General features: G+C 29.2%; 1 protein-coding gene across 3 annotated transcripts; it reads right to left on the reverse strand.

The window, feature by feature from the left end:
• Positions 1 to 848: 848 nt before the first annotated feature.
• On the reverse strand, positions 849 to 26445 carry LOC119688030. Of its 3 annotated transcripts, none has more exons than XM_038102645.1 (3): positions 26314 to 26445; positions 2420 to 4515; positions 849 to 2360 (listed from the first exon to the last, which is right to left on the reverse strand). In XM_038102645.1, the coding sequence occupies exons 1-2, from the start codon at positions 26411 to 26413 to the stop codon at positions 2975 to 2977; spliced, it is 1641 nt and encodes a 546-aa protein (XP_037958573.1). In that variant the 5' UTR covers positions 26414 to 26445; the 3' UTR covers positions 849 to 2360; positions 2420 to 2974. The 3 variants fall into 3 exon arrangements, with proteins under 3 accessions (XP_037958573.1, XP_037958575.1, XP_037958574.1); XM_038102647.1 differs by lacking the exon at positions 26314 to 26445 and adding an exon at positions 20472 to 20801; XM_038102646.1 differs by lacking the exon at positions 26314 to 26445 and adding an exon at positions 4615 to 4934.
• Positions 26446 to 27355: the final 910 nt, after the last annotated feature.

Consider the following 27355-nt stretch of genomic DNA (forward strand, 5'->3'; position numbering starts at 1 on the left):
CGAACGGCACTTGGTCGTCGCTGTTGACGAGTAGCTCTGGGACATAGAAAGTATTACTTTAGATCTTTTTATATCATTGATCCAATTATATTATCGAAAGTATTACTTTGGATCTTTTTATATCATTGATCCAATTATATTATTATGACCATAAAATCAATAATTTTATAAACAATTCAGTTCTTTATTAAATATCTTTAAATAAAGATTTATATAACAAACAGTGATTTATATAACTATATAGTTTGTAGACATATATATAATATTTTTCTTTGTACAATTTTGTTAATATAAATTCTTACAAAATTATATATTAATATTTATATAAAATTAGGTACTTCAACAGAAGAAATATATATTAATAATTTTATCTTTATCTTATCTATATGCAATATGTGCATATATATATATATATATGCAAATTATAGTCTTTTAGTTTTTTTTTATTCTCTTATTCTCTATAGTATATACATTTAACCGATTTTACGAGACTATCAAATAGAAGTAGTGGATTTCATCAGGCATTAAACATAGTAACTTTTTTTTTTAATGTGTACATGATTGACTATAATCAATAGATTATTTAAGATTATATAAGAAGACTGAAAATATCACGGTATAATTGTAACAGATTTTCGTTTTAAAAAGAGATCTAAAAATAAATTTAAGTACAAATTTTATTTTAAAGATTTTTAGTTTAATAAATTGTAGCTAATATGAGTAATTATTATTACCAAAAATAATTTTTTTATTAAATAAAATTTTGGATTAATTTAGAATTTTATCCCAAAAAACGATTTAAAATAAAACTATCAGTTTAATACATTATATTTAAGAAAAATGGTTTTGTTCTTTAAGATTGTTTCAAATGTTAATATATTAATGTATTAAATGTTAATATTATCCATGTAATCACAATTAAACTATAGATCTATACTTGCATACAGAATATGTAAAACCTCACATGCGTTATATACTTTAAAACTTCATTCATCCATGAAAAGATTATTGTACCAGGATCCGGGTCATTTTTATAAAATTTCAAGGGGTTATTTATAACAACTATTGTCGCAGAACGATCGTTCAAGCCAGGACTTCGGATCAGTTTTATAAAATTTACATAACTTTTTACAGCAAGTGTTGTCGAGAATCTTTATCCATAGTAATAACATATCCGAATTATTAAAATAAAATTGGTTAGTAGTTATTAACGACAAGTGTTACTTGCTTTAATGCTCTTCAACTTTGTATAAATATTAATCATATTTAAATTTTGGATTAATTTTATAAAAAATTAAATCAACTTTTTTAAAAGCAAGCGATCGATCTTTGTTGTTGTTATTCACCCATAAACTCCAATAATCCATTAGAAGATTGTTCATAACAGAATCCTTTGTCATTTCAAAAACCTTTATAATTTTTTTAATAGTGGATATTGTCGTTGTTCTTTTTCGATTTAAAAGTCCATATTCTTTAACAAATGAAGCCCTATGCTTCACTAGGACAGAAGCACAGCAGTAAGTAAGTGTTCTTTTACAAATGGGACCCTATATTCCAATAGGGTCTTCAATCATTTTCATAAAATGCAGAAATATTGTTTAAAGGAAGTTTAATCGTTGTTGTTATTATTCAATAGAACGCTCGACTATTTCATCTGAAGTTGGTAAGGAGAGGACGTTTGAGCAGTAGACGTTTAAGAAGATTTTTTTTATAGTAAATGTTATAGCTGTTGGTTTTTTATGCCAGGACTTCGTGTCATTTTTAAAAGACTTAATGAAATTGTTTATAGTAAGAAATATTGTTATTATTGTTTTTGTATTTAAAGTTCCTTAAATCCATAGCATAATTATTCACAATAGGGACGACTATTTTAATATGTATAATATGAAAAGATATTATAAAACAATTGTTTCCATTGCTGTTTTTAACTCTTTCAGAAGTTCATAGACAAATTACTTATTTATTTAACTCGAGCTGGACTGATTTTATAACTCAGGAGAGCTGTAATAACTATAACAATTTGAACTTGAAATTTTTGTAGTAGTTGTATGTAGTGTATTATTCCTGAGGAAGAATGCTTTATTCACCTTCTTTAAAGATGTTGAGAAATCGTTGATAGAGAGTTGTTTTGGAAAATATACTCTATGATTTTATAGAATGTATTATGTTAGTTGAGGTTCGAATTGTCGAGCATCATTTTTTCGTCAGCTATAATATACATACTGAATAGCCTTCGGTACAAATATTAGCCATTTTATGGTAATCAATCGAATTATATAATTTATTTGAGTTACTTATGGAATCATATAGTTTTACTAGTGCTTAATGCTTGATTTTAAACACCTTTAAAATCGGTAGTTCTGTAAAAAAAAAACTTTTTATTAGTTCAATATATTTGAAATATATCTAAAGTACTCACATTCATACATTATCAGATAATATGAAGACACGATCAAAGTAAAAAACGAAATTCAGATTGCTGTTGTTGACAGTATTACGTATATTACGTATATGTAGTTCTTATAAAAAATAATGGTGAAAACACTTATTAGCAATGTATATTTATATATATATTCAAATACTGTTGTTGCTTTTATGGATCGTCGTGCAACGTTTTTGATACGTTTTTGTTATTTTATGAAGTTATGTTCTCCAAAACTATGTTATGTATTATTATATATATTCCCGAAAATGTTCAAAAAAAAACATTCCAATAATAATCATTATTTTTTATATTACTTTCGAGCACATCATTACAAACTATCCACAGTTTACTGTATTGGATTTTTATTATATGTATGTGGCTGTTATTAGCTCCTAGCATATTAATTTTGTTTACAATAATATATTTATATAGCGATCCAGCTCTATTAACTTAAACACATCATATATCGAAACTTTATACTATACACCACTGGCTGTCGTCTGAATTTCGATTTTCATTCTAAACTTTTAATGAACTTATAATTGAATCTTATATAAACGAACAACTTAGTATTAATATCAGGACCATTATTGGAAATATAGCATAGATTTCAGTACGTGGATGACATGTTGAGATCAAATAGGTTATATCGTCTTCTTCGTGTTCGATACCATCGCGTGTTGGCACCTCAACTACAACAATTTCATCGGAGAGAAATCCAATCGAAAATGTACAGTTCGTTGCATTCACACAGCCTTGTGCATCACTGACATTTGAATATTGAAACGTTGGTTTATAAATATCGAATATGGCGTGTATATCATTGCGTACAAGGTCATTATCACTATAGAAAATATAGTAATAATAACCATCTTCGGTGATTTGATGTTTTGACAGCATACGATGTGAACCGTTCTCCAGAAAATGTGCATTTATGCAATCGGGCGTTGGTGCAAAACCTTCCGCCAACAGTATATCACCATTATAGCATTCGAACAGACCAGTTTCAAAACTTGATATTGAATTGGATTCATCGGTTTCGGTAAAATTTATAGCATTACCACCGTGACTGTATTTGCGATCGTAAACTTGTTCACGTTTGTTGCGTTGCTTGTATAGCTGATCGTAAACCTGTTGTTTACGCTGTTGACTGTCGTTTAGATGACGCCTATGAACGGTTTTATTAACTGGCTGGGCTACAGTAGTAGTTGAATGTTTATTTGCGGAATGGTGGCGGCGTTGACGATTTGTAGTTGTTATAGACGAATCACTACTTGATTTAGTTGTTGTTATATGATCTATATTGTTTGTTGTGAGATGATTTGCATTGTTAGATATATCTTCATTTCTATTATTGCGTGCTGTATGTAAAGTGCCTTTTTTAAGTTTTTTACGCGGTCGTTTAGTAGTTGTTGTGGATGACGTACTTGTGTCTACACTGTCATTGTAATTATAGTCGCCATCACTAAGATCTTCACCCGCATGATTTTCTATTTCCATATTATTTTTTTTATCATTTGTGCTGGTTTCTTGCGAAATTTTCTTTTCTACTTCATCGACTGGTATATTTTCTGCTATCTCCGTTATATCTTCAAAGAACACTTTCACCTGCTCATGTCCTTGTGCGAAATTTGCCCCTAATTTGTTTGTATTATGATCGAGTAGATCACAAGTTTTAAGATTACGTTGACCTTTAACGACAAGTAATCGGGAACCATCATAGCGGGAACAAAATTTCAGATGTACTTTAGCACCCTTCAACAAAAAGAAACCCCAGTACTCTAGTGTGTCATCGGGTAATGTCATTGATTTCTTCAGGCGTATATGTTTACGATTTGTAGAAATTTCTGGTTTACTGCTTAACTGAAATGCATTAAAGTTAGTGCTCATATGTAGTGAATGCTGTTGACAGAAAATTGATGAAATTCCATCACGTATTTCAATTATATCTGATTCAGCTACAGGATATGTGACATCTGCAAAAACCGTCTTACGCAGATACAATGGAACGATGATGAGTGTTGCCGGTAATATGACAATCATAATGCAAAAGACGAGCACACGCTTAACGCCATGCATTTTATGCGTCTCTGAAATGATTAAATAAAGAAATAAAATACTTATTAATTATTTGAATATATAGAAAATAATATTGAAAATATATTAAAACACTATATGTATTATGGTACCTTCGAAATAATACTCAGTAACCTGCATTGTTGAGCTGAATTGCATTATTCTAATACTGAGAAGTAAAATTTCTGTCAACACTTTACGATCGAATGAGTCTCCACTCAGTCTATTTACACTTATAATTTAAGTGGCTCGGTAGATTTAATAAGTTTCTTTCCAGCTCTTAACTGTAGCGTTTGCGATAATCAAATGAGGTGTTATTATCGACTTACTTACAGTATCAGCCCAAAATCAACAACATAACTTTACGCTGAGCGGCAATTAAGCATTTTTACATATATTTTTAGATACCTTTATGGCGCTACTCCCTGCACTCTACACAATATATTGAACTATACTATAGATTCTATAGTTAAGATAAGGCAATCGGTCTTTGTTAGACTTTCTTTGCTGATATTAGAAGGCAGCACGTGTTGACGCAGAAAAACGATCGTAAATAATAGTTATAAATTATTTTATAACCATTCGTAGACCGCATGTAGCGGTACGGTTTTTGGTTTTTTTCCAGTTTGCTTTTCAGTTAACAACTCTGTTTAGATAAAGTACGGACCAAAAAACCTCAAAGCGGTATACAAACAGGTTGCTTAAGTTCAGTCAATATTTTCGTCGCCAGATGTAAATTTTTAAAGTTTTGGGTATTAAAGTACTTAAGATTTCAGCATATGGAGCAACGAAGATTAAATTGTGAGTTAGCATATTATAGAATAAAAATTTACAACAATTAATATTTGATAAATGTATCTATCGAAATGTTAACCCTCCTGTAACCGACTATTACGACTCATTATTTGATGTATACATCGATCATATTAAAGTTTTCTTCTAAATGTTAATAAAACCTTTTAAAAAAAATCAATTTTTTTTAATAAAAACCGAATATATCAACGTAATAGTAGAACATATATGATATAATTTGTTTAGTTTGAATCTAACACCAGAGAAAAGTGAATAATACAGATATCTAAATCAAGCATTACATTCATTCAAGTTCTAAAAAGTTTTTTTTGCTCAAAAAAGCTTTCTCTCACATAAATCAGTTGGGCACAACATTTGTTTACGTTCTCAAAAGCTTTTTTTTGCCCAAAAAGCTTTCTCTCACATAAATCAGTTGGGCACAACATTTGTTTACGTTCTCAAAAGTTTTTTTTTTGCCCAAAAAAGCTTTCTCTCACATAAATCAGTTGGGCACAACATTTGTTTACGTTCTCAAAAGCTTTTTTTTTGTCCAAAAAAGCTTTCTCTCACATAAATCAGCTGGGAGCGTGGACATTACACTTGATCGTTATTATTATTATTTTTATTTTATTTTTACAATTGTAACAAAAACAGCCAAGGAACTTTATTTGTGTTTGTGAAATACAACAACACATCTTTTTTTTACAAAAGCTGCACAGAAAATTATCTTTAAAAACTGTTTAAACATTGGTTAAAATCAGTCACAAAAAGAAGCCATTATTACAAATTGTGCAATGGGTTATACTAATGGGTTAATTTACAGAAATATCTTAAACATTTTTTTATTTATGATTGGGATGTAGCATTCTGTTCGCAACACCTATTTTTGCGTAATCCCAAAGAACGTCAGAGGAGATTTTAGTAATGGATAGTGATGGACCAACAAAATAGTAAAATGGCTCTTAATTATTTTTTAGTATGTAATGTATTTTTGTGCAGTAATCAATCTGATGAAGTATTTCTTGCTACAGTGAAGGGGTAAATGTATATAAATTCAGATGTAATAAGGTATGGATGATAGGATGTGACAATATAAAATATGCGTTTCTTAAGTACTATAGAACGTTGTGTTAAAAAATTAAATAGGTGCCTAGTTCAAAGGGTTACCAATCTAAACTACTTTTAGGGACTTACAACCTAAAACACATCAAGGATTACATAGAACAAACGTTACGAGATTATTAACCGGTCACTGTATATTGAATAATCACCTAACAAAGTTAGAAATCCAATCCAACTGCAGATACTGTAGAAAAGAGAGAGAAACTGCATATCATGTGCTAGTGGTGTGCCCGGCACTGATGCATAAGTGGAAGAAAAACCTAGATGGGTATTTTTTGAATCATAAGGATTCAAGACTAGGAGGATAGGCTCAATGCTGTCTTTCATTAAAGAAATCAGAATTGGAGAAACACTCTAATCCGACTAAGGCACACAATAGATTTTTCAGGTCGCAGTGTACTATCCCTTTTTTATAATAATATATAATAATTCAAATAAATTATTATATATAGATAATACATTTATTAACTCCATCTGTCAATCCAAAATAAACAAAGAAAGAGTTTTAAACTTTCAATAAAAATTTTAAAAATGTAAGATTTAAGTAATTTTCAAATTATACAAGACGGACCTCTTCAGTACTACTTTCTTACAATAAACCTTTTAAAAAAATGGATCTTTTTATAAATCATATCATATCACTGATATGTTCGTATTTCTTGTGTTTTTTTTATTATCCTTTACTGCTATTTAAGTTACTTAATGAAACATTAGAGTTATAGATGGCGCCGCAAAACAATACAGAAAATTTTTACAAGAAGTAATGTTAATAAGTATTCAAAAATTTTATTACAGGTCGAGCCTCTGCAGTGTGTGAAAGAACGATATCAGTGCAGTTTTTATTGTTTTTAAGATATCGTTATCACTGTATGGTATATTTGTATTATATGTCAAATGAGTTGACATGGTATTACGCGATAATATATATGTATTGAATAAAATCAGTGAAAGGAATTGTACACAGTTCAACAGACTATGAGAAAGAGTTAATGTTAGAAGAAAGAAACTTAATAAAGTAGAAAGGTTTGTTTGAATGGAATATGGATTACAAGACAATACAACAACTGATTGTCTAATCGTCAATTTTATATAAAATAAACTGATTTTGTCAAAAATTTTTTTTGTGATTTATAAAAAGGTCTGGAACACAATCCATATATCGGAAGGTACTCAATAGTATCTGCACTGGGTATAAGGAAAACCTTAAACGATGTAGATGAACTTTATAGTATGTAATGTCTGATGTTGAAATAAATAGCGAATATTATAAAATGTGAAGCTTTCCCTTATCACTTATCTGACAAAAAAGATTGTGTTTATGTTTTGCACTTGTCGACAATTTTATTTGTGTAATATTAACGTAGATTGATAAAAGAAAATTAAGTTAAAAATTGTTGATAAACACTCAGCTGACGCCGTTCTATTTATGAAGCATTTTAGTCATTCTAAATATACAGTCAAACCTACCTAACAGCAAAGATAATATGTAAAATGCAGTGTTTGAAACACGAAATTTGATTTTAAATCTTAGTATATTAATATCAATAGCTTATGTCTTTAATACTAACAAGACCATATATATAATATATAGTACATTATTTGAAACGATTTTTCATATACCTTACATTTGAAATAATCAATTTTCTCAAGTCTTTACTGTACTTTTAACTATAGCAGAGAAAAATATTTATCCGCACAAATTAAAAAATTGTGCTTTACTTGCATACAAATGAAATTTGTTGATAACTTAAATTTGAAGTTATCAAATTTCTCAGGTTTTCACTGTACTTTTAAGAATGACAGAGAAAATTATTCTTTCGTACCAACTAAACAATTGCGGATTAATTTCATACAAATAAAATCTGTTGATACCGCAGAGCAAGTCAGAATTCGCAACAACTGAAGTTGATTCCTGTCTCTAGTCTGAGTAAGCCCGCTGCAAGGCGTCAATTTAAGTGCTTTGGCAGTGGGAGCTACGATGTGCGTATTTGGTAAAAAACCCACAAAAGAATTTTTGGGTATAACTAAATTACAGATTTGATTTTAATTGGAATTTTATTGAATTTTTTTTTCAGCTACACGCAATTTGTGTCAGCAAGAAAGGGAATATTGTACCCAAGCTAGGGTATTAAGCAGTAGTAAATCGATAAGCCTATAAATAGGGTTCGATAAGAGTGCACGAAATCAATAGTAAATACAGTTTACACATTACATGCCAAGCAATTATAGACATGATTTTCAATTCTGTGTCTATTGTAGATGGCGATGGCGATTTAAAAAAACCCAACAAAAATGAATTTCAGTATTACATATGTATCACTTTAAATAAGTAAGTAAGGTGTTTAAATAAAATATTTAACACTAAAAAGTAACATGAAAGAATTTTTAGACTTGAAACAATCACGTTATATCTTTATATAATTGTAAACAGTTAATTCATTGTATATTTATTCACTGGTTACATTATATATAACGAATTAGCGACAAAGAAACCTCTCTACACATACTAAGAAAATTTGCCATCTCTTATGCATTATAGGAGAAGAATGTTCCCCAAAGAATTGATCTACAAAACAGAGTGCTCAAATATCGACCTCAGAAAGATTAAGTGCTTTATGGATATAGCTGAACTGAATGAAGCCATTCAGTGATTTTGCAAATGGTAAGATACTTTAGTCCAATAATGAACACAGTGTCAAGTTATAGTTCTAGCAGTTAGTTACAACAACTTTAACTATTATTATTGATATAGAATGTCAGTGAAATCACAACCGTGCCTACTGGAAAATTCATACATTAAAATTTAGTTTTTGAAAACATTCATATTCCTGCAAGTAAGTGTATGTTAAGATTTTATAGTTTCTTGTACTGCATGAAGGAGACATAGGAATCTTAATAAACCATACATTAGGTGGATTGATATATACCTGGTCTAACTAATAAAAACACTTATTCGTCCTCTCCGCACTTATGCCTTCCCTTTTTTGGTCTGCCATCACTTCTGCTCAGATGGAAAGAACCCGCCTGTTTGAGCGGAAACTTCTTCGTGATTGCACCAACTATAAGCGCAAGCCTAATGGCAAGCACTTCTCTATCTCCACTCTGTATGACAATGCCAAGATCACTCGCATTGATGAGTACCTTTTGACACTCGCCCTTAGGTATCTCACCCGGCTCCATGACCTCCCTCCTGATGTCTCTTGTCCAGATACCCTCCCAGTAGACCTTGTTCTAGCTTTACGTTTTAAACCTCCACAGTACCTTCTCCACTATTTTGATGAGCTGGATCAAAATCTTTTCGCTATTCCTCTTTTTAACCGCGGCTTTCGTGACCCTGTCACCTGGCTTTCGTCACAAAGTATATCACTAGCCCGCTAACTAGCCGTAAACCCACCACCTTCATTATTATCCTTTCTTCTTAATTCATGCCCTTGCTTTCTGACTTAGATGAACCTAGTTCACTAGGTATTAAGTCTATCTACTTTCTCTCTCCCCTGATTACTGGAATGAAGTTCCCACATTGCTGTGGGAATCTTCTCCATTCATTCTTCTTAGGAATTTCTCTTAGGAATGAATGGAGAAGATTCCCCTTCCACCTACTGCAAAACAAAAAAAAAAACTTAACGCACCGAGTCCACCATATCTGGAGAATACGGTGGGTGAGGAACCAGTTCGTACCGTAATTTATTTCATTTCGCATAATTTCATTAACATAATATAATTGATTTTGTTCTGGTGTAGCCATATATTGTAAAGTCAAGTAATTAGTAATCCACCTAGCATATTTATCAGCAAATCAATCAGTTCATTGATTTCTGTTATGTTCATCAAATAATATGTCTGTAGTTTTGTCTATTTGTCGATAAACAATGCTTTATTTAGTAACAGGGTTAAACTTTGTTCAGTATTCTGTTAGCATCCTGTTTTGAACCTCATCTAGTGTTACCATTGAAGTAATATTGCTGCTAGAATGAGAAGATAATACAAGTTCTTTCTAGCAAAAATGTCAAGCGCCCACTTCCAAGCAAAAAATAAATACAATATATGATTGAATTTTTCAACGTATAAAGATTCGGTCATAATCTTGACGTCAATATATGAAGATTTATTTTTTGATATAAACGGATTAATCGTGTCACTATTTTTTAGATATTTTTTGAATTCTAGCAGAGTTTTTTTGCAATCTTCTCATGTTCACTTCTTCGCGTATAGTCCATTTCATAAAGAAAGAATACTGAACAACAACAAATTATATATTTAAATATAGTCGGTAAAGGATTTACTATAAATTTTGTTGTTATTGGACTGTCTTACTTATGCCTGCAAGTATTATAGGAACAGTATTTACGATCTATAGATATCAGTTGTAGTATTCATAGTATTCATAATATTTCTTCTATCATCATGCTATTTTTCCATTTGCTTTAACGAGAATTCTATTTCGTACGATAATGTTTTGAGGCTAGGAAAGTTCTTAGAGTCTTCAGGCCAATATTACAACATCACACTAAAGTCATTAACTTTGTTGAATTTTATACTTGCGTAGTATCAGTTTGGTCTACTTTTTATGTCCTAACTGTAAACTAATTTCAGTATATTTTCATTAAATAGTCAATTAAGTAGTCAAACACTCACAGGACTATTTACTATCGCAATCATCCCTGTAAGACTACTATCAATGTAAGAATATTATGACATCTGTATTCATATGTACATATATAACACATTTCAATTTTGGTGAATCTCTGTCCCAATATGATTTTCATACCACATACAATAATGTTTTGAAATAAATAATGAGATTTCAGCTAACAATTAAACAATAACTGATAAGGAATTATATACGGAACTAGTAATACCAGAAATTAGTTAGTATTAAAGGGTTTTCTATTACTTGGTTCAAACATTTGCCTTTTTATAGCATTGACATATGCAAGTTTGAAAATAAGTGCCGCTAGAAAGCATAATTATTGAAAATAAATTTCAAAAATTTATTATTTTGCTTTTTATGCATTAAATATAAATTAATGGTAATGGATATTGTTTCAATATTTCGTATAATTTACTAATTATATTATTCATATCTCTTCCTACAGTCTCATTATTTATTATTTTGTGATGAAGATGGAGGTAATTTACCAAAGATTAGATAAAATGAATTTAATTATACACAATCTCAGCATCTAGGCTTAGATTTTTGGGGCTTCCCTTCTTTAACTCACTCAGCGATATTTCCAGTATTACCATTGGCCAGACCCTCGTCTTTATAAATGTTTCTGAATGGTTTTATTTCGACCTTCTTCTATCCTTTATTACAAGAAATTGTGGATTCAAAACCCCTTTATTACATCTTTGAGGAGGATTCGTTCCTTCCTCCACTTCAACTAACTAACTATCTAACAGCCTCAGCATAATGAGGGACGAATAAGAGTGGACACCTCTCCTCTAATCGTTTTTATTTGTCAAGAATGGGCAAGGGTCAGATTCACACAGCTCTCAATTATCATGCTTAAGTCATCAACTTTGATAACATAATTTTAAGATGAAAGTTACGACTGTGATATTGGCCCTTGATCTGGAAGTCATAAACTAATTTCAAGGAATGTTTATTTTAATGTGTGCCTTTCAATCTTAGTTAAGGTAAATAAGTTGTATCGTATTAATTCTAGATTATTGTTTTTTGTATAACAAACTCTTTTAAAACCTTATATTTAACAAAACAAAGCTAATCTGTGATACGTGAAAATGTTTTTAAAATCCATAAGTTAATCGACAATGAGATTATATGGTCTAATCAGGTCGGCTGCATAGGGAAGCTTTGCTAACTTCATCGTTTATATGCTTCTGTGACATATATTGTATAAAAGGTTTCCAATTGATGGTAATTTTTTTTTTTATAGCCAATTATACTGATGTTGAGCTCTCGATTAGTATTGAGGTTACAAACATACCATGGGAGTCATTCCATTATTTTGATCTTATTTTTGTGGGTTCACCTCCAAATTTGTGTATTATTAAATCTAGAACTTTAAAAAAAAATTTAATTAAATAAATTCTAAAACTCTCATGACATTGTCATTATTACATCCATAATCGTAATCTTCAGCTTTAACATATTTGATTTTATTTTTAAGTGCTCCCATCAAGAGTTCTGTTGACCCATTTTAGAGTATATATTTCGGGTAAAGAAGTGAAACGCCTAGTAACATTATTGGGTGGTAATTTGTTTTTTATCTTCAAAACAAAACGTTTGAAGAGATTTTAGCATTCTTCAGAACTGAAATAGAAGTGAACTAGCAATAGTACCTAAATCTACACCAACACCAAAAACATCGCTACCAACAACACCACGACGATGACGATACATAAAACCTATTAAAATGCCCTACGACATGGACCTTTCAGAACGTCCATGTAAGCACAAAAAACGAAAGTAAAGTTGCGACATCTGAACCATTAATTCAAACATAAACTTTTTTAAATGTTATCATATGTTATCGAATTCACATTATCATTTCCTTAATTACATTAATTAGTTTAATTATTTTAATTATATTCAAAATAATTATAATTATTTATGTTTATGATAAAAAGGAAGATACAAACATTTTTAAATAAATGCCTGTGAAAAAGTCTGCAAATATGGTGACCTAACCACATATCAAATGCAGAACTTTTACTCCAAACAAATCAGAAGGCTGCTTTAACCGACATTAAAATGCGAAAATGGAATTGGATAGGGCTTACTATACGACGACCAAATAAATACATTCCACGATAAGCTTTGACATGGAACCCACAAGGTAGCAGACGCCCCAATTGAAAAACACCGGCTTTAACTTGGAGAAGAACAACTGAAAGAGAAATGACAGAAATGTACTACACATGGAACGATATACATATGCAGGAAAGCACCTAACACAGTGTGGTTTAAGAGAATCGTTGCGGCCCTATGGCCCACTAGGGGATGATGTCTCTATATGTTTTACGTGATTTCTTGCCAAGATGGCTCAACATCACGGTGCTCTTAACACACGTATTAATTTAAGTGTCAATCAACGCCCCATTGGAATATCACTCCTTATTCCGCCGGTACCAATGAAGAAATTCATGCAAGTCATAACTTCCACCTTGGTGAGATGCGAGGCCTACCTACTACCTCTGCTACAATTTGGCTGCAGCACCTGGTTTGAAACGCACTCCACGGCGAATGAATGACAAGCTCAAATCATTCTTCCCGCGTACATTTGGGTTTTAACCAACAACCACTACGAGTCCAACACCAATTGGCCAGAACAGCAGAAGCTGCGGGCCACTGACTCCCATAGTACCAGATCGGATCATCTCTGGTCAGATATTGCAGACCTCAACTTACTACCATTTACACTTCTTGCATAAGTGCCAGACTGGCACTGGGGGATTTTAGTCGCCTCTTACGACAGGTAATTCTAACTACGGGAGTATTCTTTTCCCTTCTCCGCGGGGAAACTCACTAGGGGAAACGGATACTAAGAAGAAGAAAATGTTTATTTTGGTTTTTTTGATGGAAGTATAGTTGCGACAATAGCAAAAGTTGACAATCAGGCTGTTGGGGATTACTAATTCTAGCGACTATAGAATTCTAATCACATAGTGGGCTTACTTCAAAGTATATTTCATTCAATGGATCGTATTTTTTGCACTTTTGCTTTAACATTGCAAAGTCGGTTTGGTTCACTCTTTTAAAGAGTATTATTACGCTTTATAATTAATGTCTGGATTATAGCTAAAGAAGTAAGGGTGTTGGTAGTCTATTTTAACGTTTCATATAAACAATTTGCTTTAGTAGTGCAGAGTATTTACAGCTCATAATCAATAGTTCAATCAAAATTATTACTATTTATAGAGCTCAGTTTATAACAAAACTGTACATATTGCCAATGCTAATGAAGTTTCGATAAAATAATATTTATCTTTTTTGCTAATAATTTTAAAATTGTTTTTGAAAATATTTTTCTTAATAAACATTTTGTATAAAAGTGTTTGGGTTGTGCTATTTTAATATAAAAATGATAAAAACAAGTTTTGTTATTTTTTTAGCATAAAAATTAAATAAAATTATTTTATTTTGTTGGTCGTCAAAAACTTTGTAAATGACCTTTGGGTAAGTGAAGTGTTTTCAGAAAACAAGTAATAAATTGAATATATTTAGTTTTTTATATTCGAAACGTTTTGCAAGTCGGCACATTAAGACAAGGTTTTTTATTTCAAGACACGAGTACTTTAAATGTTTACAAGAGAAAACTATGGATAACACTCATGGTCTTCGCGGTTGTGGTACATACTTCAAATACTAGACATACGGAATAAAAATAGAAATTATTAAAATTTAAAATTTTTTTATATATAACATATATGAAACATATGTACATATGCTTGAGTATGTAAAGAAAGACTAGCACCCAGAGTCTTTGGTATGTTAGGTATATGTAGACTGACCTCTTTCAAAGTGTTTATTGTTCCACCTATATCGTGCAAATAAATTTACGTACTTTACACCATTAGAATTAACATCCGATAATTTTTATTTGATAAAATTGTTAAAGTATCTAAAATGTTAATGACTCTATTAACTTTTATGGAGAATGTAGCAATCAAACTTTATTGTCTAATGACAAGCCTAACTTTTTTATACTTTAATTATCTAATACATATAAAAACCACACACTTTATATGAACAATCATTAAATATGTAAAAGCTCAAAGAATTTTCTATTACATGGGCGTAGCCAGAAACCTAGATAGCGAGGAAGGCTAATCCAAACAATTTTTCTTAATTTAAAATTAAATATTTTTAGTAAAATTTGAATTGTATAAATTTTTAAATCAATAAATTTGGAACACATCATTTTGGCAGTGAGTTGGTTAAGTCTGTAGCAAAAAAAAAAATCATCCAAAAAAAAAACAATTGTACAATTTTATCGATTAAATCTCTTACTCCAAATGTTTCAACCTGCACCTGTCATAGACGATCTTTCATCAGAGGCTGTTTCACACAAGAGTGCTGCTGTGTTCTTCTAATATTTGGAAGAATGTGAGGATAGTTGAAGTGTGGGCTGTGATTTCTATTGAAGAGAGGTTGGTGCTACAAATAAAAGAGGAGGTTGGTGAATTGAGTTTTGGGTTACTCATAACCCCCCCCTGGCTATGCCCGTGTATCTTTATGAAAATAAATATATATATACAAGTATAACAGTACACGAAAATAATGTCATAGAAATAATAAACAGTGTGGTGATAATGATAAGATTCATAGTCTAATACTGTATCTTATTATTAGAACGAAATTATGACTAAACAGATTACTTAGTTTTTTAACTCTTAAGAATTTATTTAAAAAATTTATATTATTATTATTGTATAGCAATCCGTATTAATGTTCTTGGAAATATTTAATGTGTTTTGCAGAAGTTTTTCTTAAGTACCCAATTATACACTCAAATAAACAGTGGCAAAGAAATTTAAATAAAATAATGTATCTAATGCCATTTTCGATTGGTAAATCTGAAATCAAACTAGATTAACTCTCCATTCGTCAAATTTTGTTGCCCAAACGAACATTTTTAGAGTATTCTAAAATTTTTATTGTAGTGTTGGTTGGTTGGTTGCAGTGCCAGGTCATTATGCTAGATAACTCCCATTTACCTCAATTAGCGATGTTCCGCGTTTTGCTATCACATTCGTCGCAAGAACTCCTAGTAACTAAATCCATCCCATCGAATTTAGGTAATTTATTGGTCTGTCGTCTTCACCGATGAACAGTCTGATAAACTGTGAAAGAAGTGTTTTCCTAAACACCTATTTTAAGGATAAGATGCAACAGTAGTTCCTTATTTGAGAAACATTACCGGGACGCGTTTTTAGAAACGGTTCTGAACTTGTTCTGTGGTTTTACTTTTATGTATTTATTATTTATGTATTTTATATATTGTATTGTTGTTCTTAGAATGGCATATTGTATGACATTTCTTAAACGCTCTTAAACGGTTATTAAAATGGATTTGCGTAAGCCATATGACATCCAAATTTCTTCAACAATCTATATCAAGCGATAGAAATTCTTTTATAAACACAAAATATTGATTCCACATCTGATAGATACAAGAAATCGACAGATACTAATGTGTGTCTTGTGCAATCATTGATAGTTACGCCACTGCACCTCTTCAATTAATATGGAAAAAAACTTATATCTTATGAATCCATGGTATTAACAACGTCATATTTCAATCCAACTATACATATATATTGTATTTAAAAGATAGTGTTTGAACCAACAATACTATATATTAGAATTATACTATAGAAAGATCGATTGTTGTCATAAAAAAAATCTATTAAGGATCCATTAAGACCAGGCCAAGTGGTGACAGATCCAGAATTAGGTCAAGTGGTGACATATTTTTCTTGCACTTAATAGAGAGCCTGCTTTGAAGGCTGCGACAAAATATATTTCATTTGATTGATAATTATTTATATTTTGTTAATACTTTTACTCAGACTGTATATATTAAAAAATTGATAAGTACGGGATAGAACTGTTTTTTTAAGATTTTTTTTATGTTATTATAACCAATATATATACATACATATAATAAGTTGTGGAAATATTAATTGATATTTTATTAGATTCGAAGCAAGTAATTAAGTCAAACGATTAATATCATTGAGATAACACTGTGGAACTGTTATATACATTTGTGAAAATATTATGACAAAAAATATTATGAAGAGTAACCATTCTAAAAGAATAAATATTACATGTACCTTTTCGGATTGACTCATTGCTAGATAAAATAAAACGTATATTCTATTGAAATACAAATGTTTGATGTTTCTGATAACACAATGTATCTGACTTATGCGAAATAATTCTTTAATCCAATAAAAAAAATGTTAAGAAGGGGTTAATATTCACTGAGATAGAGGTTGTTTAAAAGAATTCAATACTAAAAAAATAGTCGTATAAACCAATTCATCTCAAGACATATCTATATAAATAATTTCGGTGTAAAACTATTTATCGATTTATCCATTGATTGAAAAACGTGCCCACACTTATTAGTTCTTCAAGTATAACTTCAGTAACTCAGTACAAATTGAGAACCTAAGCATGTCTATGGAAAGCTATATGAGTAAAACTTCACTAACTCAGTACAAATTGTGGACCTAAGCATGTCTATGGAAAGCTGTATGAGTAAGACTTCACTAACTCAATACAAACTGAGGATTCTTTAATATAAACTAAATTATGGGATTACTAGTTTCGTATATATTTATCTATCAATTATTGTTTATCTGTTAGCTGCAACCTCATTATTTCCAATTAAATCCATAAAAGTATAGTATTTAACAATGTGAAAAGAATATTACTGGAAGAGAGTAGAGAGAGAGTTAAAGAGGTATAACTCCATCTTTAATGTACATATGTACATTAATATACCTGACATACATGACATAAATTATATATGAATGCATGAATGCTGACCTTACAATATTCGTATATTTATAATAGTCTCTCTAGGTTGCAACAATATATAATCCTGCAAGTATCTGACCGATTAACAAGTTGAATATTTTTTTTTTTTCACAATAAACATGGCAGAGTTAAAATTGATTTGAACTTACTTTTGAGACTGCTTTTGGATATTTTTATTATTAAGAGTTATGTTTTTGTTATATTATCAAAAATGGGTGATAAGATTTAAATTTATAAGGAACAACGAATATCACGTTAATAAGGTCAGTATGTTTCAATTTTTAGGGAAAATTTAAACCGCATATGGTGAGAAAAAGCATTTTAAAATCTGCCGTGGCATAGTCTCCCACACCACGATTAATATATGTATATTAAGAGCAGTACTCACTCAATAGCAAGCTTTAAAAATACACTAAACTTTTGATATCTTTGTATCAATATAGATGATGATGATGATGTTTTTTGAAACCGAGAATTGTATCACGAAACTGTGAGCATACTGGTACCATGATATGGCTTGGTAACATGGATGGTAATATAAGATAATAAGTGGAGAATGCTACAACTTGAGAGAATGGATTTATGACTAAACATTTTTTTAAATACGATATGTAAATGAAGAATATAAAATTTACCGAAATAACGAAATTAAGTATCTGACAGATGGTCTTGGCGTTTGTTTTATCCGAAAGATTAAGCTTGATCAGATATTTAGATGAAATGAGCTCTTGAGTGTCAGCGAAAATTTGGAACATATATTTTTATGACATAAACAAAAGAGTGCGACCACTGCTGGGGCTGCGGAATGTTATCAAGGAAAACATTGAAGAGATGGGTATAAAAACGACCTTTAAAGAAAAATTGTTAAGCCTGTTAAAACTCACTATGAGTTGTAGAGTCAAATAATAAGGACGATATACATATATTGAAAATGATGTTTGATGTTTTAAATTCCAAAAGACTGAGCTGGTTTGAATAGGTAGTTAAAATGATTTTCACAGATATATGTATAAATACTGTAAAGAATTTTGTTGTTGCGAATATATACATAGAGTAGATGAATACCAGAAAAACCCATATTTAGACCAATTATTATGTATCCTACAGTTTATTGTGAGCTGTAGTGGCCAAATGATATCATCATATAGAAGAGACCAACCGACAATTATGAGAGCATATTAATATACTATAAAAAAAGGACCAACGAAGACTAAGATACTGTGAATATGTCGAGATAGTTGTGGAGAAGATGGGTAATAAAAAAAACTCGTGTGTGAACTAAAGTAGTCAGTAATGTTGGGAATATAAAATATTGTTTAAATTGTTGGGACTGAAAAATTAATACAGGTAACTTATGCATTATAGTTGTAATGAACACTGAAAAAAGCAATGAAAAATTATGAAAGCATACTAAGAGATCGACGACGGCTAAGATTCTGTGTATATGTCGAGATAGATATAGAAAATATCGGCTTTAGAAAAACACATTTAGAGACAAAGTCATATGCATATAACGTTTTTTTTGAGCTACTGTAGCCAATAATGATAGGTTTTGAATGCTATTCGATATGTAAGGTACCAAAAATTGAACTGAATCATATATGTATTATAATTAGAATTGATCCTAAAGAATGCAATCGCAAATAATAAATTTATATTCATATATATGAACGACTACTATTAAGACTTTAAAGAAGTCGAGGTAGACATAGAGATAAAAAGCAATAGGAATACTCATAAAAAGGATAATTGTTATGTAAGGCAGACTGCACTGTGATATGCGGTAGCTAAACGATAATGATGATGATGAAACTGAAGACAGATATTGCTTGAATTTTTAACGGTGGTTGCTTAAGGTTTTATTCTATTGTAATAACGAATTAATATATGTACGTATATAGATATTCCTCATATAAATTTTCATAAATAATGGGTATGTTAGGTTTGTAAAGTGTAAGGATATTGGAGACTGCATAAAGTTTATATGTACGTATATATTATGTAAAGTGATCACACTTTCAAGCGAATGCTCATCACAATGAACTTTTGTACGTCCAAAAGGTATGTCCGATTAAAAGGGGTTTAATTGTTCCAAATAATGTTTAAAACAGATCTGGTTCTAAGAAAATTGTACAAAATTGTAAGTGTGGTTTCCATTTAAAGGTGGCGTTTGCTATAGAAGTTTCCACTTTACATATTATGACAAGACGAATTGATTCTGTCGTGTTTGTCAGTTTATAGGTCTGTTTGTAATTTTAATTATCATTTAACGAGTCTTTTGGTTTCTGAGTGAAAATAATGAAAATTTTCTTTAAGGTTTTTATGGATCTAAGCAGATCAAACTGATAACTGAATGAAATCGTTTTACTATACATGTGTATATGTGTATATATAAATACGAGTATCCAATACCGCCCAAAGAAAATAAATAATTATATATATTATTAATAATCTTTTGTGTATATGTATGTGTGATGTATGAAAACACATGTTTTATGATAAATTGGAAAATACGGCATTTAAATAAAAATCACTTACTTTATTGTATAATCTATTATTAAATGAAAATGTTTTAGGGAATGTATCGTACATATAAATAAATTTTTGTTGCCACTGTTTTTGTTTACGTCTCCGTCCCCGGCACCGGCACCGTCGTAGTCGTTGCCCCCGCTATTTCCGTTGTCTCCGGTGTTAGTATTTTTTTGTTTATTGTTAGTGTTTTTATATTTTTTGTTTTTGCCACTAAAACAAAGGCTGCTCTTCGTTGGCATTACAAAATATTCCCAAACAAAAGACAAAATTGGCCCACAATTTTTGGTATAGCGTATATAATTTATGATTTTGAAATTTATTTTTTAATTGTTTTAATAGTTTTTTTTTTTTTTATTTAAATTTATATAGTATTATGTATCATTACTCTGTAGGAAAATCTTTGTATGTTTTTATTTGAAAATTTTTTAATATTTTTTATAATGTACATTTATTTCATTATAATAGATACTATATATTATTTTGCTTTATACAGATTGATTTCACTATTATTTTATTTTATTTTTATTTAATTTTTTAACACACTGTATACAATGAAATCTGCCAAACTATATCTGGTATATATTTTCTAATATATAAAATTTTATATTTTTAATTAAATTGTTTTTTTTTTTTTCTTATATGAAGCATTAGTAGCTGATAAAAGCAAACAATGCGCTTTGGTTGTTTTTCTATTTGTTTAACACGGACAGTGTCTTCATTCTGCCCTTCGATTAATTTTTGTTGTACTCATTACTCATAAAAATAATTGATATTTTTATTTTAAATAAATAATTTAAAAAATATATTGGAGCTTCGAATAATTATCATTGAAATGTCTTAATTACAAAAATTTTTTTATTGTAATTTAATTTTGTTTATTTTTTCGAACTTTAAAAACAATTTCTTTTAATAAAACTGCACAGCGCCTCGAAGAACCACAGAACACACAACCAACCACAATCACTCAACTTCGCTGACTGTTGCACTGCATATGAACTTGCACACAACATACTGTAGACGCAGGCATTACATATGTAAACTATTGATGCCCCTCCTGCGTCACTACAGCAGCGACTGATTTTAGTGATCAAATTGTGTTGTATTTCGATAATCAAAACAAAAATAATAACGAATAACAGAGCAAAAGACAATGTCAAAAGGTTTCTCTTGCTATACTGTGTGTTTAGCTTTCGTTTACAATATTTGCTTGGTTGCATTTTTAAGTATTCTAAAATAATTTTCTAATCAACTATAACATTTATGCTAGTGATGGCTTCTATTTGTATATTACAGTGCCCCAAAAAAGTACATAGACTTAAACACAGATTGAACATTTGCGTGTTACAGTGATACGTGAAAGTACAAAGTACGGACATAGGCATATATATAATATATTTTTGATTAATATTATATATACATTAAATTTATATGTAATATATAGTATTGTTGGTTTTAAAAAAATTTATATAATATATAAATATTTATTTATTTGTATTTGATTTATTTATTATAATACACAATATAAATGTGTATTATATATTATTATTGTGTATTATATAAAAATAAATTGAATACAAATAAATAAATATTTATATATTATATAAATCCAACAAAATTTATTTAATATTTCTATAAATTTTTTATTAAATTCACTATTAATAATAAGTAGTAATATACAATATTATAAATTTAATATTATTGATTTTAAATTATTATAATATTAATATAATCTAATACAAAATGCTAATATAATAAGTTAATATGGAATATATTTTTAATTTTTTTTACGTATTTATTGAATTTTTATATAATACATAGTACTGCTCCCAAAAAAAATTATAAAATATATAAATATTTATATAATATTTGTATTTTATATTTTTATTATTATAAACAATAAAATCCAGAATTAAATCCAATAAAAGTAACTTAATATTTACATAATTTTAATTTATTATTAATAATAAATAATTATGTACAATAATAAATTTAAAAACTATTATTATAATATTAATATAATTCTTTTATTTAATTAATTTATTTGCATTTATATTTATATTGATATTATATATTAATATTGAATATATTATTGATATATATTATGTACTCGTATTTATAAAATTTAGATAAATTATATGGTATTGTTTTCAAAAAAAAAAAAATAAGGAGGTTTTTTGAACAGAAGAGAACAACAAAAATTCATTTTATATTATTTTAATCAATTGAATTTTTGACTGACCATACAGCTGTTTCAAGTATTGCCAAAAAAAGAATTATATAATATATTAATATTTATATTATATATTTATATAATTGTGTATTTAATTTTTTTATTATAATACATAATAAAATACAATGTTAAGTCCAATAAAATTTATTTAATATTTATGTAATTTTGAAATTACTTTAATAATAAATTTAAAAACTTTTATATAATGATTATGAAATTAATTTATTTATATTGATATTTATATTAATATTGAATATTTTTTTGATTTATCTTATGTATTCAATTAAATTTATTAATTAATTAAATTAAATTTAGATGTAATTTATAATATTGTATCCAAAAAAATTTATATAATATATAAATATTTATATAATTTTTGTTTTTAATTTATACATCACAGCAGTAACATCGAATATTAAATCCAACGAAATTTATTTAATATTATTTATTATTAATAACTCAAACAGGCATGCAGCAGTCAACAAGATTCATTGATCCTGGATACATCAAAGTTGAGACTATCCTTAACATGAGCAGAAACGATATTAAAATCTAGACTGAACTTATTACTGGACACTGTAGACTCAATTACCACATGAAGAATATAGGTGCGGTAGAAAGTGATTCTTGTCGATTCTGTCAGGAGTGTCCTATGAAATAAGTTGCCTACTAAAAATGGCTTTTGCTTTTTAATAAAAGTGATATTAATTTTTAATTTATAAGACACATATATATAAATTTTAAACTTTGCATTACCATTACGAAATAAAACTTTATAGCAGATAATTAGCTAGAGATTATTGTTTATTTCTAATAGATTATTTCCTAACGCCTTCAGATATTGTTGAATAAAAATGAGTAGTAGTATTTGACAAAATGCTTCTTATTAAGGAATGCAAAAACAACACATATGCATTTAAAAGTACTTGTAAGTAGCACTATAGAGTTCAACAAATGCAATGAAAATATTTTTTGTGATATTCACTATATAATTTGTGCATTCACATTTAGTAGGTTAAAGATTCCATCGAATCAGTACTTTTCATATATGTGGTTGCAAATATTTGTAATATTGAGCTTCAAAATGTACTCATGAAGTTATGAAGGGTTCTTTATTAAAAGATCTAGTTTTAAAAAACAATAACCATCTTAATGAACACAACAAGTAGAGTTTAGAAATTTGATTTAGTATCTAAATTGGGAAAATATGTGTATATATTCCTATTATATAAACTCAGGTATATAAAGTATATATTATTTTAAAACCTATTTCCCATATAAAGTGGAAAGTGAGATTTTTTCGATTCTTACAGTGACGATTGTTATTTTATAAAATATTACTTTAAAATTGTCAAATTGTGAAAAAAATAGCAAAAGATTATAATATCTTGATATATTGCAATTGCATAAACGATTTGGGAGCTTATGCGGCGAGAACTAGCAGATCAATAGTTATTTATTTCAACATTGTATTTCAAAATCTACTGCAAAGATAATTTTAATGATATATATAACATTGGAAATCATATTAATAGCCTATAGGAATTTGATAGACTGTATCTTAATTCTCAATACACTGACAAAGGCTGCTACTTTTCAGGCCTGTTCATTATTTGGAATTCCATAGAAAAAAAGAAACTCCAGAATTTCAATAATGAAATCATAACAAATCATATGCAAACCATGTTGTAAATATGTAGCACTTGGAGAGAGGCCTATTAATAGATATATTCAGAAAAATATGTAAAAACAAAATTAAATATCTCAGGATATCTAAAAGAAATGACAATCTATTAATTAATACCATATTGAATCACAATAAAAAAACAAGTATATCATTAAATTGAAATGGATATCCAGAAAAAGTTCGTTGCTTATATATAGAATAGTAATACGACCTGCAGCTATCTCTGGTTTATAGAAAATCTTGAAAAATAAAATTTCGCGGTAAATATATGGTCATGTTGGAATAAAGAAAGACACTTCTAGGTGAAAAACCAATGGTAAAATCTACGGCTTTCTAATAAAAAGGATGGTATATTAAAGCTTCAATGGGTGGCATAAATTTTCAAAAGGGGTTTGAAAGGAGATGGCGACTTTGTAACATCGTTAACTGAAGGAAGGTATCGTCAGACACTACAGTTGTATAATTGCGTATGGGTGTCATTCTTTTACAAACCGGACAGATTTGGACAAAAAATGACCTCATCACTTCCGAAAAAAATCAACTCCTCTGAAATTTTTTTATAAACAACTTGAATAATATAAGAATACCCATAGCTGGCAAGAACAAATTAACATTCAAAATCAGAATTATAGTATTTATAAACAAAAATATTGTTTAGTTTTTCCTGATCGTGATTAGCGACCTTGTAGAGAAAGATTTGCATAGCTTCTTTGTAAAATTGCATTCAAAAAAGGTAAGTTGTCAAACGCCGCTTTCGCTTTGTTGATCCGAGTATCAACGTCTTCATCAGCTCCGCTCTTATTTGACACAATACTTCCCAGGTAGCTAGTTTCTGAGAGTTCTTCTGCATTTCTTGAAAAGGATTTTTTCTGAATTATAACTGTGTTTCTGATATAAGCATTGAATATGCTAAATAAATATCATTTATCTAATATTAATAGGACCGATGCAGTCATTGATAATGAAAAGAGAACCAAAAACGTTACGTCTAAACTTTATGTGCCATCATAAGTTAAAAAGAGTTAATAATATATTATTATTATGTTAAGGCTACTTAAGTCAGTGCACCTGAGCACTTTTACTCTCTATTAACTGCGAGGTTTCTTCAAAACCCCTCTTTGCGCCTTGACTAGATTATTGTTTATCACTTCATCAGACTAAGCAATAATTGACCTCAGATCTCCATACCTCCCCAAGGAGCCTGTAACCATTCTGAGATTTGATAACGCGGTGTTGGTAAGTCTGTCAGATTTCGCAAATAATTTCTGGGCTCTATCCTTAATGTATTTTTTGATGGGATCAATCTTGATGTCCCTGAGGATGTCATTCGTTCTAATGTACCATGGAACTTTGAAAAGTCTTCTCAGAGCCTAGCTTTGTGCAATTTCTAACTGGTGAATAGTAGTGTTTGAAGCTTTGCTAAACGCTACACAAACATATAGTAGTGACGGACGAATTATTTGGTTATATATCAGTTTCCTGTTCTTAGCATTGAGATTTTCATTTCTAAATAGCGGTTGGAGGTAATGAAGAATTTTGGCACAGCTTATAATATGAATCATTTAATTTTAATAATGCTGAGCTATGTTACTTTTTTTTGTTTATAAAAAATGATAACTCTATTCTGGGGACTAAAAGTCATGTACTATTTTCAGATGAGAATATTTAATTCTACTAATAAGGCGGTAAAAAATAAAATAAAAATTAAATTTATTATAAAAAATATTAATTTTTTATTCTTCAAAAGACGATATTTTTACTATTGATGTTTTAAGGGTTCATATATATTCTGTATGTATCTGTAAAATAGACAATATATATTTAAAGATCTCTTAAGGTTAGAGTTTTTTTTCAATAGATGTTCAGTTTTTGACATATATTTTTTTTTTTTTGATTTACTGGTTAAATACTGATTATTGTTGTTTACTTACTGTTAATATTTGGCATGGAATAGTAAAAATCTGAATGATAATAGTGATAAGCCCCAATGCTACTCTGAGTAAGGGGCTTCAGTTGACTTTTTTCAGCCATTTTTATGAAAACTTTAAATAAATTACTTTTCCGAAGTTAATATTAAAATCTTTGTTAAATATTTCACATATTTCGATATATTACTGGAATTATATTATCTTTTTTTTTTTTGTTTTTATATATTGCATATACAATTTAAGTAGAACTTCTATAAGACAAAAAATTTATTTTAATATTAATTTATTTTTTATTTTTTTTATACAAAAGTAGAAGTGCTCGACAAATATTTTTTTATGCAGCTTTCTTCAAGATTAGCAGTGCACAACTGCTCCGAACAAAACTTTAAAAATAACTAACGAACTCGTCGGAGTTCATCCTATCAATCCAAGCGAACTGCTTTCTTTCGTTCATCCAGTCATGCATTCAAGCAAATTCGCACTGATACCGTCTGTGCAAAAGACTGACTGCAAGAAGCAGCAGAAGAAGTAGGTAGGGCTAGGACGTAGGTACAAAGCCCGTACAGTGTTTGATTTTACTATTAAAACAATATAGATTATCAGTTGTGTGGATGCGGTTGGATGTGTTTGTGTACACGTATAAAAAAAGTTTACAATATAAACAATAATATAAATTTATGAATTTAATATTGATAATGGCTCAACGGGATGATATGCGTCTTAGGTTACAAGCTACTCTGCACATAAACCGATTAAAGTAATAATATTTACAGAGTGTCAAAGTGACGCGAGTGGATATTGGCTGTTCACGTCAAATGATAATTTTTTGGGCCTTTTTTGGATAATCGCTCTTAAAAATACAAGTAATTCGCATATCATTTTAGATATCATGTCTGCTAGTTTGTTTAGTTTTGTTTTTCATTTTTTTGCCTACTTGCCAGATTCACTCTTATCAGCCTAATTATTATCATTAGCGCTACATAGTTCTGCTAACAACAGACAAGTCATTCAGATGAGTTGATGATTTTACGAGTATGTATCTCAG

This window comes from Teleopsis dalmanni, chromosome X (assembly GCF_002237135.1).
Source record: "Teleopsis dalmanni isolate 2A chromosome X, ASM223713v2, whole genome shotgun sequence".
In the NCBI taxonomy this organism is placed as follows: Eukaryota; Metazoa; Arthropoda; class Insecta; order Diptera; family Diopsidae; genus Teleopsis; species Teleopsis dalmanni.

Bases quoted from the DNA above. Each gene is read 5' to 3' on its own strand.
- LOC119688030 (XM_038102645.1), bottom strand. From the start codon at position 26,413: ATGGCTGAAAAAAGTCAACTGAAGCCCCTTACTCAGAGTAGCATTGGG. The intron at 4,516-26,313 runs GTAAGTAAACAA...TAATCATTTCAG, and splicing joins TTCCATGCCAAATATTAACA to AGACGCATAAAATGCATGGC.